An 18,801-nucleotide genomic window follows, 5' to 3' on the forward strand; every position below is an offset into this window, starting at 1 on the left:
TGATAAAAAAATGCAAAACCGTTCACCGTCCCTTTGGTCGTCCAGTCATTTCGACTCATCTAATCCTGTCCGTCCTATGCTTTCCCCTGAGACTCTGATGCAATATCCGACGCCTTCGCCTATCCCCCGTGATGTCGATGATGCGGTGTATGGAATCGATAGAAAAGAAAAGTGTAGTGGAGTATGGACATGAATTTTGTAATAAAAAGGGGGCACCTGGACTGTTTTTGAGTCCTAAGAGGAAAGGGTATCAACTAACAACTAAACAATCACAACCTCCTGCGTAACGAGTCCGAAAATCCACCTTGCCTGCCCTACTGAAGAGCATTGGAAACACCATTTGCGCACATTTCCTCCACTATTACCTCCCTGGGGCGCGACTCCTGTCTGCCCAGCCTCATCTTTCACTTCCTCCCATACGTTGAGTAGCACACCTCTGCTACCCAACTGACTGAAGCATTGACTGCCTAGTACAACATCCAGGACCACTACCGGTTTGTCTGCGTCTTTCTTAGGGATTGTTGTGACAATGATCCGCTTCTCCATGCCCTGGTATTTTCTCAGGTTCTGCCTTGTCCCTCGGTCTGGTCTAGTAACTTCGAGGAAGCAGTTTCCGTGGTCCTCCCACTTGCTGGCAGATATTAATAGATGGAGACGAATCTTAAGATTATTCGTCGTAAGTGTCATCTTAGAATTGCCACTATTGGCAGCGCTAACCGAAGGAGAGCGTGGCGGTGTGTCTGAAGATGAAGATGCATATAGTGATGCATCTCCGCCGCCAAAGCGAGAGGGTCGATCGACAGTTGACATCGCTATGTTAAAGGATTGGTTGCCACCTCCCATGAGCTTTCTTAAAAAGGACGACGCAGAGATGGCAGAAGATTGGGATTGGGATTGGGATGCACTACCAGCTGACTGTGATGGAGCGCGTGCTGAGGCGCGATAACTATTCTTTCGGCCAAACCAGCTTCGCTGTTGGCCACTTCCATCGCCTTCAGCGTCAGTGTTTTGGTATTGCCCGAAGGACCGGATACGTGTCTCTTCCTCAAGTGCCTTGTATTTTGCGTTGTCCATGCGGGCTCGATGTACTGCCTTATAAAGTGATTCACAGTCTTGGACCGACTGGACTCGGAATCGGAAGAACGAGGTGTCAAATTTGACCACCTTAGAATAGAGCCTAGAATAATTAAGGACAGGAGACCGTATCTCTAAGTCAACAACTGTGCTGTTTCGTAACATGACTAGGGGCGTAAGATCTAAAGCGACAAGAGGTCGCTCTTCTTGTGAATGATCGGATGACGCAAGTGTTCTTCGGTAAGGATACGCCTCAATAAGGCCTGGGGTTGTAACGATGGAACAAAGATCCGGCCATAGATCCTGCCAACGACCGTGCTTATTGTCCCAGTAAGAAATCGAAGCGACGGATTTTATGACGTATTCTGGCTGCTTGCTTTGAGGTTCACTGAGAGCAGCTTGAGATGCTGAAGCCGATGGTGTGAGGCTAACCATGCTTTCCGAGATCATTGACTCGCTGGGAATATCTGCCTGTTTCCTTATACTAATAGCAGGCACAGTGTCAGGAATATCGGCCGCCTCAAATTCATCTTCAGATGATTCATCTGAAACCGAGTCTTCGTCGCCCGACCCAGACATGGGCGACGAGGATCCTTCAGAGGACACGTCTGAGGGATGCCATTCATGCTTGAGAGGGGAAGAATTGCGACGCTTGAGACGTGATGTAGTCTTGTCTGCCGGAGGAGCAAGAGTTGGAGACTTCTTGCCCTTGAAGGTTCGGTGGACAGGAGGAGGGGGTGCACCATCTTGGCGGTAGGGAGTACTGTTCGGGGGTGATTTCTTGGAAGTTAGATGATCGGAATCGTCAAAGGAGTGCGAATCGTCTTCATCGGCATCATCTACGGTAGGAATTGGCGACTCATGGGTTGACTTTAGATAAGAATCGCGCGTAGGAGTTCTCTCAGGGGATGGTGTTGACGCATCAGTTTGGCTGGGAGTTCGCTCATGTGACTGAGTAGGAGTCTTTGGCCCCTCCAAAGTTTCGTGGTATCTAGAGGATGTTGGAGGTGGAGGAGGTTCGCGGCGTGGCTTCCTTTCGCCCATGGGAATCTCTCTTGCAGCTGACCTAGGGGACGGGGCCAAGGGTTGGGGCACCAAAGGTGTTGAGCCTGCAATAGAGGGCGGTATTGGAGTATTTCCCAACATCTGCAGCCACTCAACTGTTTGTTCTTGGTTGTCGGCCATCAAGGATAAGAGCTCAAACCACTCATTTCTAGAGCCCCGGATCATAACAACTAGCTCGTAAGCATCATCTCCCTTTCGTGCAGAGAAGCGGTTTCCGGTCACAGGGGCAAATAAAAGCCACGAGCGTCCTCCGCTGCCCGTTTCTCTGATAAGAAGATCTCCTGGATCAGACTTAAATACTTGATTGTCCCTGAATATGAGCTCAACTTGGCATCCAAGCCGTTGCCCATTAGAATGTCGGAGGTCTAAGGAGAAGGTATCTTTGGCAAAGACCTGACGGAAGCGATCAATTTTGACGTTATCTAGAGCTTCCAATGTCCTCAAATCTCTGGTCCGGGATGTATCAGTATTACGGGCGTCTTCATCGATTACTCTTGCATTTTCTTCCTTATGTCGACGTCTCGATTTTGCTTGCAATGCCTCCCATTTAGTAGCAAGAGGCTCGAATTCTTTCGTTCCTGTAACCATTCGATATCCCTGTCTCGGTTAGCATAATCATGACGAAGAGAAGCTGCGGAGATTGCTTACCTTGATGAATTTGGTTATCCATTTGATGCGGACAAGAGGGCGTTTTAGCAGGTGCGCAACGTCGATACGCTCCCCATCCTCATTAAGGATATCACCTTGCTCGTTACGAGGCATGGCATTTATGAGGGAGTCTGCATCATCGGGGGATTTTGGAGCCAAATTGACGATAATGCCCTGGAAGCCAAGACGCCACACATCAAGATAGTTGTTGTAAATAGGATGTACTGCCTCAAGCCATTGGGAAAGTTTGTGGATATCAGAAAGAGAGGGGCAAAGTCGATGGTGGGTTCGGAGGTTGTCGAGGACCATACCCATATTAACGACAGCCTTGTCGAGGGTGTCCTCCTTGTACTTCTTTGGGGGGGAACCGAAAAGATCTCTTCGTGCGCTGCTGGTATTGTTTACGAATTGTGTTAGGAGCACTGGAATTACTCCATCTACGAGGGTCTTTAGTTCTCGTTGATATAGATCTTCGTCGTCCTCAAATTCCAGTAAAAGTCCATCCACAGTAGCACCATTTGGATGGTTAGATGATCTTCTTACACTACGTGCCGAACGCAGAGTATTACCTCTGCTTGGTACTGATGTATCATTTGGCAATGATAGAACTGATACCAAGTCTGAGTGCTTTGTATGCCGTCTCTTGAGGCCACCAGACCTATGACTTCTTCTATGAGACATGGCTGTACTCCTTGTCAAGGTAGTGGCATTTTCTGTTATTGTTGTCTGCGACACCACTGATGAGAGATCTGACTGAAATGTGTTATGTGACTCAATTTCAGACGCAATTGTTGATAGTTCGTGAAATCCATTAGTTGGTGGTTTACGTTTATTGTAAGGAGGTGGCATTGGTTTTGCTGATGATTCTGAGGATAATAAAGAATCATAATCGTCGGGAGATGGGGTTCTTTTCGTACCAGACGAGCGTCGTCTCTCGCGATATTCATCCTCGCGCTCTTTGTCGAGATCCACTGTTTCAGGACAGCTTGGGTATTCAGCTGGTGGAGGGCTGTGCCCGGTGGATTCCCCTCGGAATGCATCCATAAGCTTTTCTTTAAGGCCCCTTTTACTGCTGCTTTTTGAAGGGGATGAGGAGATCCTAGTAGCACGGCTTCTTTTCAAGCTGGGCGAGGATGAGCTGATGACTTCAACTTTGCTGTGCTCGTCATGATTTGATTTTTCTTCTTCCTTCAGCTTGACTGTCTCGTCACTATTGCTGACGTCCGTTGAGCATGCACTGTCAGCGGACTGATTCTTTGAAGATGCTGAGTATCCTGTCCTGCTCTCATCTACCCATTCATCCTCGGACTTCCTCTTTGGCTCAGCTTCAGCCGTAGACGAAGAATCTACAAAGGGGTCAACTGTATCTTTTAACCAAGTCTCAATATTTGGTGGCTGATTGACAGCAGGTTTTGGATGATCAGCTTTCTCCGTGAGAATCTTCTTGCCTTCTGACAATGCTTTCTTCAGTACGTTAGTAGCGCCCTTGAAGCTAGACTGTCTCTTGGTTTTTGGCCTTGGTTTTCGCGCCTTTGATCCTGAAGGCAAGTCGAGCTCACTGAATGCAGAATATCCAACAGGTATATCTGCTAAAGACTGCGGCAACACACTGAATGGCATGTCTGATACCGAGCCGCTCGACCAGGAATCGCTGTCAGACACCTCTTCTGTCATTTCAGTCTTTGTGTCAGCATGGCTGGCCTTAGGTCTTTTGCTATGATTGCTCCGCTTTTTGGATGGCTTCTTCGATGCCCCTGTGGTCGGTGTTCGAGGTTCATCAGATGCAGGCTCTTCAATGACTTCTATCCTATCTGATGGTGATGGCTCTCTGCGGGAGCTAGGTTCGTGAGTGTCTGCTCTTCTGTGAGACTGCCTAGAAGAGGCACGAACGGTGGTTGCACCGTCAGACAAGTCAAGATCAGACAACACCTCGGTGTGATCACTGGGAATAGAGGCTCTCCAAGACTCGATCTTCGAATTTTTATTCCGGGGTGCTTGTCTTGGTATCGGTCTGGTCTTATTACCAATGCTTCCCTGCGGCTTTGGCTTTGGTGGTGTAGAGGTTTTGACAGGTCGAGCAGGACCTGATTTTCCACCCGAAGTATCGCTTTCACCGATAGGTCTAACGCGAATACCATCATCCTGGCGCGCTTTCGGCTTCCGCGGTTTTAACGGTTCAGGTGTAGCATTGGAAGATCCTGATCTTTCACTTGCCATACCCTTCTCGCTTTGGATAGGTCTTACACGAATCCCATCATTATCTGGCTCCTTAGATTTCCATGAGCTGCTTGTCTTGTTGGTGACATAAGCAGACCCTGATATTCCACTTGCGCTTTCGCTCCCAGAGGGAATGGGTCTAACACGGATACCATCCCTGCTACCTGCTGATTTGGTTGATCTTGGCCCACTACGATGTTCGCTATCAGCTTCATCAGGAACTTCAACTTTACTAGCCCAATCTTTGATCTTTTTGGAAACGGAGGGGTTGGCAGCTGTACGCGCCAAGAAGTCTTTAGGTAATGGTGATCCGGTGCTTTCGGTTGGCTTCGTCTTTGGTGGTTGAGTCTTAGTTGGGCTCTTCTTCTTATCTTTCACCCAATTGGTATCACTAACAACCCGCTTCTTGGGTGGAATCGTTGACGATCTCGACTCCGTTTGGTTTTCTTTCCCACTAGTACCCCCCTCGGACTTGGGTGACGACTTCCTTTGTCGCAACTTGATTCTCACTCGATCTTCTTCCGTCACACTCTCGTCGTCAATTTGTATGTTCACCTCGCTCGGCTCTGTTGGGGTGGCTAGTGGATCGGCATCGGCTGCAGCTGCAGCGTTTGCCTTCTGCCACTTCTTGACTCGATCATGCACCCCTCCCGGTGCTTGGATTCGCATAACCGCTGCTTGACGCATTTCCTGTTTTACCATCTCCAAATCCATTTTTCTTGCCTGTGCTGCTTCGCGTGCCGCCTGCCTGTCTGCCGCGACTCGAGCGGGAGATGGCCGTCCTAGTAGGAAGTCACCGAGAAGAGAGGGGGCCTTTCTCGCTGTAGCTGATCGGGGACGCCCAGCGAGACGACCGGCGGGGCGCCCGGCCACGGGCGCGGTCTTGGGGGTTGCATCTTTGCTAGGTGTCGAAGTCTTAGAGGTCGAGGATGTGCCAGTTGTATCATTGGAAGCATGCTTCTCAGTAGCGTGGCCTTGTTCGGAGGCAGCCTGGGGGGTTTTAGGACCCGATGGATCATCTTCGTCGTTAGACGTCGAGTCAGTCATGATCTGTCGGAAAAGATATAATTAGTCTCAGCAACATTCCAGTTGTATGCCTACGTAGGTAGGTAGGTATGTAGGCAATTGAGCAAAGTCTGGTATGTATAGATGCAGGGTCCCGTGAGTTGGGCTGTCATGTGTGAATGGGTCAATGCTCTTGGTAAAAATGCATGCCAGAGCAAAGTGTACCACCGCATCACTTATCACACCGCATTTGCTTCTATTTGATGCCCCAGGTTAAAACATTGAATAAATCCAATTCCTTACCTAAATCGATCGGGTTCATGTCCCAGGCTTCATGCTGACGTTGAGAGAACAGACAACGTAAGCAATGTGCATCCAAATTCCCATGTCAATGGGATGAAGATACAGATTTTCGAAGGTAGCTTATGAAGTGACAGCTAATCGCATATGTCAGAAGCTGCATTTCCGTCTCCGCCGCAGCATAATAGGGTACAGTAGACCCGGCTGGCCGGTAATATCTTTCGCCTTGTGCTCTTCTGAAAGTAAGAATTTTGTGAATACGTTTTTATGTGTATGCGTTGTATGTTTCTGCGTTAAGTATTGTACATATGCGAGTGATTATCGCACTGTACCTTAAGTAGATTTGTATATATGTAAGGTATTTGATCAGGAAGTGAGTGGCTTCCTGAGTTGAAGAGAGGGTGGTGAGAAAAGTTGAGTTTACGGCGTAGTATTGCGTTGGTTGGTTAATGTTCAAATGTTGTGCTGTAGTTGTGGTAGTTGTGCTGTAGCAACCAATAACTTAAGTTGAGACATAAACAATGCAATTGCATTACATCCATGGATCCTACAATACACTCACTGTGTACCTAGTAGTGCATAATAACCCTTGCACCCTTGTCCTGGACTACCATCACCATCACCTTCCATGGGCCATTACAGCAAGGCAAGGCACCTCTTTAAGAGAAAAAAAGGAAAGGCTGGGCCCGCTTAGGTAGCGTTTAACAGTGTTTTAAGCGGGTCTATCGTAGCCTTTAAGAGCTTAGTGGGGTCAACAGCGCTGCCAGCCCGGCTCTTAACTTGGAAACTTGCAGCTGGATGATGGCATTGCCCCTGTAGCTCCCGAGCATTTTTGACCAATCAGCACATTAACCGCGCTACCGTTCCCCTCCATAGGCCAGGAGTTCTGATCTGTTCAATCAATATTTTAGTCCAATAACTATGTGTATGTCACTGGTAGTTACATTCGAAGATTAGGTGGCTGTTTGTTACCTCAGCCATCTTCAACGCCGTCATTACCTACAACATTCAGGCAGATATAATTAGGTAACCCATTGGGCATACGAAACCCCTAAATGTATCATAATAAGCCTAAGCATTGAGTCTGGTAGGTACATACTTCATATGTAAGGTACAGGCATAATATCAACAAAGTTGCACGCTAATTTGAGAAGTCAAAAGATACCAATATTGATATGTACACATGTGCATGTCGAGGACTCGATGACGTTAATTCTTTCTGGGATATCGTCTGTGGGATATTCTCGGTGGAATCTTGATGGTGGTAAGACAATACCAGCTCAATGGCCGAGAAAAGACTAGCAACCAATAGTAGCTTCACTTTAACTCGATCAAAACTTGATGTTTCCTTAATACCATACATAACATCAATACTATCCCATATAGATAGGTCTTTTACGATCCTGTCAGCCAATTCCACGCATGCACGATATCTGGGAACTGCACATGTATGTATGTATTGTACATACAGGCTGTACTGTACGCATTTTATCGTCTCATGATTCTCAAAGATCTGATAGTCGTAAGAACAAAAGCACCACAGCCGCACAAATCAACTAATCCACCCAAATCGCCGTTGCCGCAGCACCCCACTTTACATATGTACATAATACGAAGTACTCGTCTTTCATTTTCTAGGAAATACGTAACATTTGACGTTAATATGGCCTTCCATGTGGGTAAAACACATCAATTGATCCCTCTGCAGCGCCTAGCCCTAAGACAACGTGGAACTCATGAACTAAATTTAGACGATCTTCGCATTATATCTGGTGGCTTGTACTGTGTGTATCAACGAACGTCTGTATCTTGACTGATAAAGGGATGAAGAAAATACACTACTTCGATAATCTCGAATCTACCTTTTGATTCTACGACATTACTTTACTTTGTCGTTATGAGTTGAAAATACGGTAGTCATGCTGCAACTTGACTGCGTGGACCGAAACTTGTTCATTTCGAGGAATTGCGATGTAGGTACCCCACGCAGGAAGGCAGTGTGGCATCCTCTAAGCCATGAAATCCAGTATTTACGAAGGACCTCGTAGGTCCGCGTATCAATGACGTCAGGCATCTTTTGAGCACCGAGCAGGTACTGGACCTCGAAATAATGGTGGTATTAGGGATTAAGGAAGTGACCGGATTAATTATTTGATTTCTGAATAGGTACCCCTTGATGCAGTCTAGGCAATCTCATAATTTAGCCTTCGCGCTCTGGGAATCCTTCCACTGATCGAACCGTTTCTGTCCTTCAGCTTTCCTCTTCTTCTCCGCTCCTTGCCAAGCCAGAAGGCTGACAGCATCTTTGCCCGTCGCATCTAGGAAAGCTACACTTTCGCGGTACATCTCCTGCTTTAACGATCCGTAAGCCGTGGATTGTCCCTTCTTGACCAGCGCTCGGTCTTCGATCAAGCGCAACGCCGCGTCCATCTCGCCAACCGCATCGACTAAGCCAACCTCCAATGCCGTCTTGGCATCGAACCGTCGCGCCTCGAGAACCATGTCGCGGTATACTTGAGGAGATACCTTTATTCGGAATATAGAGCTCATCGGCGGCATCAACGGGACTCCGAACTCTAGCTCGTTGATGCACAGGTAGCCCTTCGCGCCCGTGAAGACTCGGTAGTCGTGATGCATGGCCAGCATGAAGCCTCCGGCGAACGCATGGCCATTGACCAAGGCGACCGTCGGCATGGGGTAAGTCAAGAACCTCCGGAACAGCGGGTAGAGGCTGTTTTCCATAAATCCGGGCAGTGCCAAGGCAAGTTGTAGGTCAAGGCCGTTGGAGTAGAATTTGGAAATGGCGGAAGTGGTTATGACCACGCCGGGCGGATGGCTAAACTCGATGACGTCGAGGGCGGTCATGAGCGCAGTGTTGAAGGCGGGCGTGAGTCTGTTGTCCGGGGTTGAGTTCCATGTCAGGACGTACACCTTCGGCGCAGGCGATGTGCAGACAATGCTCCCCCCTACATGCGCCTTGAGGGGAGGGATGGGAATCGTGAACAGCTCACTCGACGCCATGGTTCTTAGTGGAATGGCGGAGGGGAAGGGGATAAAGAGTAGACTTTCTTTTACTTGACAACTTGGAAGTATATAATTACTTTATGTAAGAATGCAAGCATGCTGCTATAAGTTCAGTTGTGCTTATTCTTCGAGTCGCGATCGCGTGCCTAAGGGATTAAGAAGAGTGGAGCGTGGACCTCGGCACTTCCTAATTGGGACCTACTAGGAGGTGCCTGGTACTAAGCTGCTAGGTAACCACAGATCTCTTTTCAAGGGTTCAAATCACATGGGATTTTTAAAATTCCAAGTTTTTAGCTGTTAGCATTTTAGAGACGTTTTTTTTATTTTTATTTTTTGGAATGAGACACCGCAGGAAACATCCCTTACATAGGTATGTGCCACATGAGGTGAGGTGATACGAGCATTAATAGGAGACTCAACAAGCGGGCCGAGGTGAGGTGCATAATGTTCTCGATTTAACTCGTCAAAATACTACTAAAGGTCGCCTAGGCGACGACTCCCCCGGATGAATACTAACTATCAGATCGCCCGATCTCCTAAACGATATCTGACTACCTAGTACCCAGAGTATCTAGGTTACCTATATCAGAGATCTATAATGGCGACGGGAGCGGACAAGGACATGGTGGGGACTTCGGCCTCGGACCCAGCCAATCTAACAGTGGGACACGGAGTCTGTGTACTGCCGGCGTTGCGGAGGCTAGAGCCTGTTAACCGAAATAAACGTGTAAGCGGGATTGGCACTCCGTATCATAGATCTTTACCATCTGCGGCCATTGATAAGTGTTCCACTCATGATCTCCTCACCTAACATCAAACCCCCACCTCCTGAGTTCCATAGCTTGCAGGATAAAAATTATTTCATTTGTTGCGTTAACGATCTTGAGGAAATATGTAAGCACTATACCACCGAAGGCTATTTGGCCGAAAGACGATGTTCACTCTGCGTGAGATCTTGAAGCAAGCAGGGGACCACAAGTCCATAATGTCCATAGTAGGAAAGGAGCATTGCCCAGACAACTACCGCGAGATATGGAGCAACCTTACACTGATTGAGTAATGAACCGAACGATGTAATCCAGCACTGGAGTGTGATATTGAATCAGATCCCGAGCGAAGAAAATTGCTTATAATCCCTTACGTAAAGTGAAGTAGACTATTCTTCGCTCTGATATTCATACACTTGGCAGCTAAAGAGTATCGCGGGTAGGTAAGGTGTCAGTTCCATTGCCATTAGGCTGCAGTATTATATATCTTGGGTTGAAAGTCCGCGCTTCCTCCTGACCTACTTGCTTCATCTGAGGACTCACACGCCAGTCTGTTCTTACTCGAGCCTTTGCATAAATCTGCTCAGATGCCCAGACAAGAAGTTTTAGAATTGCACCCTATAGGGTGGGAGTCAGACCCGCCGGATGAATTCCTGAACCTATCCCTTCTAGACTATTGCGTTGGACAAGTGTACTGCAACTATGCTCTTTTCTTCAAACTCTCGGATGCCGATAAACCCAAAGTCATCCCCGTACTCAAGCATGGCCTCGAAATCACCTTAAGCCAATGCCGCCAACTGTGTGGCAGGCTCGAGGAACTTCCAGATGGCGGGATGTGCCTCCACAAGAAGAGAGAAGACACCGTCCAATTGCATTTGCAATGGCTAGATGAAGAAGGTGATAGGTATCCTTCTTTCGAAGACCTGGAAAAGCGTCACTTTGTCTCCCAAGCCCTAGGTAACATAGACACGTGGTGTGTGGCGCCGATGACCTATGGAGAAAAGCCTGAAGCCGAGCCTGCGAGCAAGCCTAAAGCAGCTGCTTTCAAGGCCAACTTCATACGTGGCGGCTTAGTCTTCATGATGCACCATCACCATACCTGTAACGATGTTATGGGATGGGCTGGCGAACTACATCAGCTGGCTGAGAACTGTGCCGCCCTCTGGGCCTCTCCAGATAATCCAACGGGTCTTCCACCTTGGGACCCGGCCTGTCTTGACCGTTCGAGGATCAGCAGGCCGAACCCCCCCGAGGACCAGCGCATCGACGGGCCCGTGCCGCCTTTGAAGCACCCCGACCACAAACTCGGCCAGTGGCTACTATTCCATCTGCCGAAGAGCAAGAGCGCCGAGCTCAAGAAACTGGCGAGCCCCGTAGACGAAAGTTACTGGATCTCGAGCTATGATGCTTACATGGCGTATATTTGGCGCATTTTGACGAAGCACAGGGCCAAATTTTTTAAATCAGACCCGAAGCTGAAACTCCTCTGGGGCGAGGCCGTCGACATGCGAAGGCGATTTCATGATCCACCGGTACCGGAGCGCATACAGGGAAACGTTGTCTTCGTGGCGTTGAGCACGCAGAGCTCCGTGCCGGAACTTACCCTTGAGGAGGTTGTCTCGGAGGCGCCGTTGTCGAAACTAGCGTGGTAAGTTGAGCTAACCCCCTTTTACCCCCTTTACTCCTTTCCAACCCCTACTAGCACGCCCCCCCCCTTTTTTTTTCTTCTCTGAATATCATCTAACACCCCACCTCCAGGTACATCCGCCAACTCACCAACGGTGTAACCCAAGAGCACCTCTCCACCGCCCTCTCCGCCATCGCCCCCGTGCGGGACAAGAGCGGCCTCTTCCTACGCGTCGACTCCTTCCCGCCGACCAGCAACTTCACGACCGACTGGCGGGACGTGCGCGCCAGCGACGCCAACTTCGGCTTCGCGAAGCCTCACGCCTGCCGCTTCCCCTTCGACGCCGTCACCGCCGGCCTCGCCACCGTGCTCCCGCCGCGGACGAACGGGGCCCCGGCGGGCGAGGATGAGGGCAATGAGTTTACGATTGGGTTTGAGAAGGAGCTTGCAAAGGGATTGGTTGAGGATAAGGAGTGGAATCGGTATTTTGAGTTTAGGGGGGTGGATGCGGAGGAGAAGGGGAAGGGATAGGGAGGGAGGGGTTGCCAGTGGTCAGGAGTCGGGTCAGGGTTAGGGTTACGTGAATGCAAGTTTCCTAACTTAGTAATAATAGACATGATGGAATCGATGAATAATATTATCGAGGTATTGTAGATAGGTAAGTAAGGCTATACTCCAAAAAAGTGTTTATTCGCGATCTCGTGTACCTAGTAATGTCGCCATGTTTCAGCCTACACGCATGTAAATCCAACTTATGTAAGACATCTACCTTCCAACCCTTCCCTCTACCCTCCTACCCCTAACCTCTCAGCCATCCCACACACCCTTCGCGTTCGACTAAGTATCCCCCAACCAACCGATCATGTAAACGATTTCATTACTCACTCTCCTCCTCAACCTCGTCCACACGCCGAAAGACCACCCACAGCAAGACCGACGCAACCCCCAACAATCCAGACAAAACAGCATACATCGTAACCAGGTGCGGATCCCTCGCCAGCGGCGTGAACGCGATCGCCAAGCCCGACCCAACACCCGCCATCGCGAGCCAAACAGCCTGCACCAGCGTCTTCATGCGCCCGGGCGCATGGCTATACGCGTACTCGGTGCCGGTGGTCAGGCAGAAGACCTCGGCGAGCGCGCCGCCGGCGTAGGACGGGATCTGCAGGAAGACCGAGACCTGGTTGGGCACCGCGCGGCCGTGTGCGTCGGGACACGCGAGGGGCGTGTCGTAGCATGGCCCGGCTTGGTAGATGAGCTTCTGCACTAGAGCCGTGTAGGCCATGGACAGGGTTAGGATGGCGAAGCCAGCTGTCATGCGTGCGATCGGGCTGAACGAGATCTGGTTCTTGGTGAGGAAGGGGTACAGCCCCTTTTGGATGATGGGGGCGACGAGGATGCCGCAGATGGCGCCGGCGATCTTCATCATGTCGTTCGGGATGCCGTAGGTGACCATCTGGCCCGCCTGGGAGATCAGGTTGTTGAAGGTCTGGTTGTAGCAGAGCCAGTGGATGGGGAAGAGGAGCCTGTGAGATCTCATGTCAGATGGTGGAATGGAATAACATTTGGGGAGATGTTTATACGGACAATACTCGACAGGTTAGAAGGCTTCGTTTAATGTCCTCGATAAACGAGTCGTTCCAGGAGACCTGTCGACCTTGCTGTAGTTGCGCGTCGGGCTTTGCGGCATCCATGCGAAAGCCGCCGGCGATACCGCACCGCAAGGCAGCTACCACCTCTGACATGATGTTACTGGTTGGTAATGTGCGAACTAAATGTGTGTCAGCTAGTTGATTCCTGTAGGTGGTATTATACTGTTAAGCGGGTGGACTGACCAAAGTAGTTGCGACCAAGCAGAATCGGAATCAAGGCCAGCCACATGAAACAGCATGGAATCAAATACGCGGCCCAGAAGCCCACGTACTTTTCTAGAAGTGGTGTGGAATCAGCGAAGAAGCCCACCACGTTTACAGCCCTGTACCGTATGTTAGAACCTTTCGAAGGCGTATCGGGAGATAGGTACAGGATACAGACCAGTAGAACGCATTGTAAATATATGTGATAGTTAAGGCGCGACTGGCGACGACCTTTTCTCCCGTTTCCTGAACGCGGAACTGAAAATCTACCCCGTCATATTGATCGGCTGGGCAATGTTAGGCTCGCGTACCCTCAGTCCTGGCGAGGTTGTCCACTCACCGATAAAGGGAACCACGGTAGTCTTGAACGCCCCTGAACCCACAGCTAGTAGCACACAAGCCGTGATAACTCCGCCCAAAGCAGTCCCATTTTCAACAGCAGCAGGAAAAGAAGTCGCGAATAGAATCGTCGCCCCAATGGACTCAATACTGTAGTGATGTTAGCCCCTTTTTCTAGTAATGGTTGGTGTGAAAACAATGAAAAGGGGGGCGGTAATAAGATTTTCCACAGTACATAGCGGCATATAGCATGGTTTTATAGCGGCCCAACCAGCTATCGGCAATGACGGCGGCCGGGACGGGAGTGATGTAGGACCCGATGATGAGCGCATTAACAATATCCGATGCAGCGGCCTGGCGTAGACCCAATGCCCCAGGGACCTGGCCCCCGGGCGGGTTTTGCACATAGTTTTCTGCAGAGGCGGTTAGCGATCTGGACAGACTCATCACCCACTGCCGTGGATTGGGGTAAGAATGTACTCACGCAAAGGAGATGTCGCTCCATACCAGACAAAGCGCTCCAGGATACCCGCTAGACAAGCGACCCAGAGTCTCGCGGGAACACGGTCGACGACGTGGAGGAGATCGCGCACTTCGTCTTCAGTGGCCGCACGACCATCGGCTTCCAGAAGTGGCTGGTCGATTTCCTCACGTCGAGGAGGAGGAGCTTGGGAATGCTTGTCTGCTTCTGAGGAAGAAAGCAAGTCGTGATTAGCAACAGGGCTCGCGTCACCAATTTGAGGAACCATTACCAACCTTGAATGCAATAGTGTAGGCCCCGCGGAGGAGGTCTCTGCGGAGCTGTGGACGGTGGGTACGGGACCCGACATCATTACCTTTTTTGAGAGAGAGAAAGGAGTATGTGTTGAGGAAGGGTGTTTTAGGCGATTGAGACTATCACGACAGGGCCTGTGTGAGTGAGATATAAAGAACCTTTGGCTTCAAGGTTTTCAAAAAGTTAGGTGGCGGTCAGAGAGTGATAGGTGCCGGACGTAATATATATGCCTGACAAATAACGTCCCCTGTCGTCGAAGGATTCGAAGTGATCTCAATTTACACTACGCCAGATCTATGTATGTAAGACCCGTGCAGTTGGCCGTAGCTTATCATGCCATTCCGACATATCGATCCTTGTTTGGGGGGGGGGGGGGGGTTCTGTTGGCATGCTCTCCCAATTGAACTACTTTTAGTGCCGCTTAAATCTGACGCACCGGTGATATGACTCATACCCCTATTTCCATGAGAGGACGTATAGTTGGTTTGAGTATACGGCGTAGATACCAATGCAGCGGAATGTCTATCTGGCAGCAGACTCTCACGACCTCGGACCCATATATCAACAAAATGGGTACTATGCGGAGATCGACAAACCTCGGCATCTCCGAGGAGGGTTTTCAAGTTCTCAAATACTAGTAGTTATCGTGGTTCAATTCAGACATATGCTGCCATCTTTCTGGGAGCGTGTTGGACGCCATTTACCTACCCAAAGATGACAATGGAGTCTTTACAGTAGCGAAAGACGTTATGGAGACATTATTTTAGAAAGGGGGTGTAAGTTACATGATAGTCAACGTCTTCTCGATACCTCTTCTCATATACAAAGACCGAATTAACCTTCACCAAACACAATTACTTCGCGCAAACCTTCAGCACACAAGAAGAATGTAGTATATGTACCTTAGTAGCATAGGTACCTGCTCATAGCCGCCCAGAAATGCCAATCTGTCAATCCCTTTTCGTCGGGAAGTATTTGTAAACCCAAACGCCGTACCCCCCTTTTTCCTATTCACAAGGGTTCAGCCAAAACAAGCTGCCCAACAAAACCTGAACACCGAAACTCATGTAAAATGATAATCCCAAGCCTTTTCTCACGGCCAGGAATCACACACACACCCTTTCCCATTACAGCCATAACTTCGCCTACTTGAAGCAAAACAACGACGACGCACGGCGATTCAACTCGCGCTCCTCCTCCTCCTCATCATAGTCATCGTCACTGCTATCCGGTGGGCTGTAGCTGTTGTCGCAGCGGTAATTGAAGCTGCTGCTGCTATGGTCGGACAGGCTCAGCTCCCGGATGCGCGCGAGCTGTTCTTCCTCGGCGCGCTCGGCGAGAACCATTCGCACGGCTTCTTCGAACGCGAGGTCGACGTTCTCGCCGGTCTTGGCTGAGCACTCGATGTACTGCATTCCGCGCGAGACTGTTGAGTTGTTTGAGTTCTGGTGTCTCGTTGTCAGTATGGTGTATGGTCTTGAGTAGAGATAGGGGGTAGGTAAGTAAGCGAAGGGATTAATAGGTGCTTACCTCCGAGGTACAGAGACGAGATTGCAAATGTAGGGATAGGGGTCTTGTCATGCCGATACCACGGCGCGTGTCCTTCTTCAGGCCCAGGAGGATGACGGGAGCGCCGCGGCAGAATTTGTGGATCTCGTCAACCCACTACATTTTCATCGCGCCTACATGTTAGCATTCATTCCTTCATTCATTCAAATATTGCGCCAATTCATGAAACCCATGGGTCCTGGCGTACCATTTCTTGGACCTGCTCCCAACGTGTGGGGCTGTCAACACTGAAGCAGAGGAACACGGCGTCCCAGACCAGGTAGGACAGGTTCTGCAGCTGGTGGAGCGACAGGTCGCCGGAGGTGTCCCAGATCTCGAGATCGACGTCCTGCTCATCAACCGTGGTCGTCTTGCTGAATAACTTATACTGAGTTTTGACATAGGCCTATATTTTTTTCAGACTTCGTGTCAGCTTATGTAAATCCCTTTTCTCTGCCCAGATGCCCACTAGGATGGAAACTACCGTAGGCCTTTGGGTAGGTAGATAAGGTTAAGTGCTTACCAGGCTGAAGAAGTCTTGATAGTATCGGCTAAACGGGAACGCGTAAGTATATCTTCTCCAGGGCAATGGAGTGTGTAGCTTACAGTAACATGCTGGACTTTCCACATCCCGACTCTCCGACGAAAACGAATCTCATTCGTGGCCGGTTCAGAGAGATGGGGGTGGAAGGCGAGGGCGTGTCACTGATCGTGAATCCAGTCGAGGTGTCTCGATTCTTGTTCCGAGATACGACGCGACGGCACACGTTAGAGACACGGCGCACCAGGCCATTGTTAGCGGTGTGCTGGCGAATCTTCTGGATGCTAGGCTGGATGCTCAGAACTGAACTCCGTCGCGCTCGCTTGGCACGATGTTCGTCCTTTTCGGATTCTTCATCACCAAAGATGACGTCCTTGTTGGTGTTAGCTGTGTTCCTAGGTACCTATAACCTATCTCTGGTAGGTATCTGGGAAGAAGAGATGAAAATGATGCTGGGTAGGTTGTTCTTACCAAAGAGTGCTTTGGAGTCGAGTAACGGGCAGGCTCCAAGGGCTGCTCACGCTCCACGGAGCCAGGAAGGTTGTTGATCCAACGGACGACAGAGGGATTGTTGGGAATCCATTTGTCGGGGATGGTGAAAGAGAAGTTCTTAGCGAAGGGGACGCGAAACTGCTGGGAGTGTTCGGCAGCCATGTTGGCGTTCGCCGCGGCGGATTTGGGTTCTCGCAAGAAGCTGTGATGATTCGCCATTTTTTCCCTCGGATTAATACTGATGATGCGATGTAGAGAAGTCAGATGGAAGAAGGATGTGGTGCGAGATGAGATGAAAGTTGGCGTCAAGGCAAGAGAAGCTTAGTTAACCACAAGAAACACCAGAAGGTTGTTGTGTGTAGTGGAAAGTAGGGTACATAGGTACCTCCGTGTGGAAAAGTAGAATATTAGGCCACAAGGTTGGTTATTAGAGTAGAGAAAAGTTGCTAAGTTGCAGAATGAGAAGAAGAGAGCTCAATAATTCAATGTCGAAAAGTGTTGTGTGAGCAGGTTTCGATGTAGGGCACCCACCCAGAAAATATGCATTCCCTGGCCCAGAAGATGGATTACTTCATACATGAATATTGGTATGAATGGTTTTTAGAGTTGCCCATTGTTCGTGGTCAACCGATATTTTAACCACCACTATCCCATTCAACTGCAGCCTCAGCAGATGAAGCCCGGCCCGGCGGCTGGTGAGTCTTTTCTTCGCCACCAAATTCAACTACTCCACACAATATCTACACAAAATTCTCTACTTACACCCCATTCAAAAATTGAAATTGGGTAGTTCAATGGCTATAATTCACATGGCCAAAACGCGAATAATTTATACCTCGAGTCGCGCGGCAAGCAATTGCTGGCGCAAAACGCGTATAAGCGCTACTTCATGAAGTTTATGACAAGTAACGTACTTGATTTTGATGCTAACGCAATAGTAGCCGACCAAGCATAAGCACTCTAGATAGAAACTCAAACGAAACGAACTGTGCTATGATCTAGCGATATAATTCGTGTTCTAAGTAAGTACTTACCTACCCCGATAGATTCACAGCATCTAGCAACTATACCACACCGCCCTGATCATCTTATTATGAGCATACTAGCTCTTGCAAAGTCTTGGTAATGACAGACTCATTGCAAAGTAGACGTGACTATTATGCCTCTTTATCTAGATAGATAATGTTATTAACGATCTGATTTCCGTAACCACATGGGCAAGCCTGCTTCTTCTCAAACCGTCGATTCAATGGCGATACCTTCTTCAGGCGTTAACCTCTAATAGCAAATTCAGCTGTAACATGATTACTGCGAGCATTACTGTAGATATTCGAATTTCCTTTCTTCGATGGTTTCTAGAGTAGGTAAGGTGACTTACATGTGAAGTCAGTAGATAGGGGTTGGCTGACTAATCTTACGTTAGGTTAGTTACCTACTTAACCAGACCATAGTTAGGTATGTACATCAATTATTTCATATCCCATACACTTCGGGACATATAAATTGCGTAAATCTAGGTTATG

General features: G+C 49.2%; 5 protein-coding genes across 5 annotated transcripts; 1 reads left to right on the forward strand and 4 right to left on the reverse strand.

The window, feature by feature from the left end:
• Window positions 1-261: 261 nt before the first annotated feature.
• GGS25DRAFT_521912 (uncharacterized protein) lies at window positions 262-6,051 on the reverse strand (the record flags this gene model as incomplete). The annotated part of the gene is made up of 2 exons (XM_049264138.1): window positions 262-2,736; window positions 2,788-6,051. The coding sequence occupies 2 exons, from the start codon at window positions 6,049-6,051 to the stop codon at window positions 262-264; spliced, it is 5,739 nt and encodes a 1,912-aa protein (XP_049116886.1).
• A 1,601-nt stretch (window positions 6,052-7,652) lies between these two features.
• GGS25DRAFT_491465 (enoyl-CoA hydratase/isomerase family protein) lies at window positions 7,653-9,624 on the reverse strand. The gene is made up of 4 exons (XM_049261093.1): window positions 8,632-9,624; window positions 8,337-8,475; window positions 8,061-8,282; window positions 7,653-7,984 (listed from the first exon to the last, which is right to left on the reverse strand). Exons 1-3 carry the CDS (start codon window positions 9,328-9,330, stop codon window positions 8,263-8,265), a joined length of 858 nt encoding a protein of 285 aa, XP_049116887.1. The 5' UTR covers window positions 9,331-9,624; the 3' UTR covers window positions 7,653-7,984; window positions 8,061-8,262.
• Window positions 9,625-10,445: 821 nt separating this feature from the next.
• Window positions 10,446-11,759, forward strand: GGS25DRAFT_491467 (uncharacterized protein). The gene has a single exon (XM_049261094.1). It carries the CDS (start codon window positions 10,688-10,690, stop codon window positions 11,750-11,752), a length of 1,065 nt encoding a protein of 354 aa, XP_049116888.1. The 5' UTR covers window positions 10,446-10,687; the 3' UTR covers window positions 11,753-11,759.
• Window positions 11,760-12,345: 586 nt separating this feature from the next.
• Window positions 12,346-14,752, reverse strand: GGS25DRAFT_531757 (uncharacterized protein; the record flags this gene model as incomplete). The annotated part of the gene is made up of 7 exons (XM_049265521.1): window positions 12,346-13,253; window positions 13,315-13,498; window positions 13,563-13,702; window positions 13,762-13,870; window positions 13,924-14,072; window positions 14,158-14,335; window positions 14,407-14,752. 7 exons carry the CDS (start codon window positions 14,750-14,752, stop codon window positions 12,605-12,607), a joined length of 1,755 nt encoding a protein of 584 aa, XP_049116889.1. The 3' UTR covers window positions 12,346-12,604.
• Window positions 14,753-15,842: 1,090 nt separating this feature from the next.
• Window positions 15,843-17,497, reverse strand: GGS25DRAFT_531759 (P-loop containing nucleoside triphosphate hydrolase protein; the record flags this gene model as incomplete). The annotated part of the gene is made up of 6 exons (XM_049265522.1): window positions 15,843-16,142; window positions 16,228-16,362; window positions 16,454-16,651; window positions 16,769-16,796; window positions 16,852-17,159; window positions 17,258-17,497. The coding sequence occupies 6 exons, from the start codon at window positions 17,495-17,497 to the stop codon at window positions 15,843-15,845; spliced, it is 1,209 nt and encodes a 402-aa protein (XP_049116890.1).
• Window positions 17,498-18,801: the final 1,304 nt, after the last annotated feature.

The sequence above is a fragment of the Hypoxylon fragiforme genome, assembly GCF_022984875.1.
Source record: "Hypoxylon fragiforme strain CBS 206.31 chromosome Unknown GGS25scaffold_5, whole genome shotgun sequence".
NCBI lineage: Eukaryota > Fungi > Ascomycota > Sordariomycetes > Xylariales > Hypoxylaceae > Hypoxylon > Hypoxylon fragiforme.

Bases quoted from the DNA above. Each gene is read 5' to 3' on its own strand.
- GGS25DRAFT_491465 (XM_049261093.1), bottom strand. From the start codon at position 9,330: ATGGCGTCGAGTGAGCTGTTCACGATTCCCATCCCTCCCCTCAAGGCG. The intron at 8,476-8,631 runs CTAGATGCGACG...ATCAAGGGGTAC, and splicing joins ACCGCGAAAGTGTAGCTTTC to CTATTCAGAAATCAAATAAT. The intron at 8,283-8,336 runs CTGGATTTCATG...TGGGGTACCTAC, and splicing joins TACGAGGTCCTTCGTAAATA to ATCGCAATTCCTCGAAATGA.
- GGS25DRAFT_491467 (XM_049261094.1), top strand. From the start codon at position 10,688: ATGCCCAGACAAGAAGTTTTAGAATTGCACCCTATAGGGTGGGAGTCA.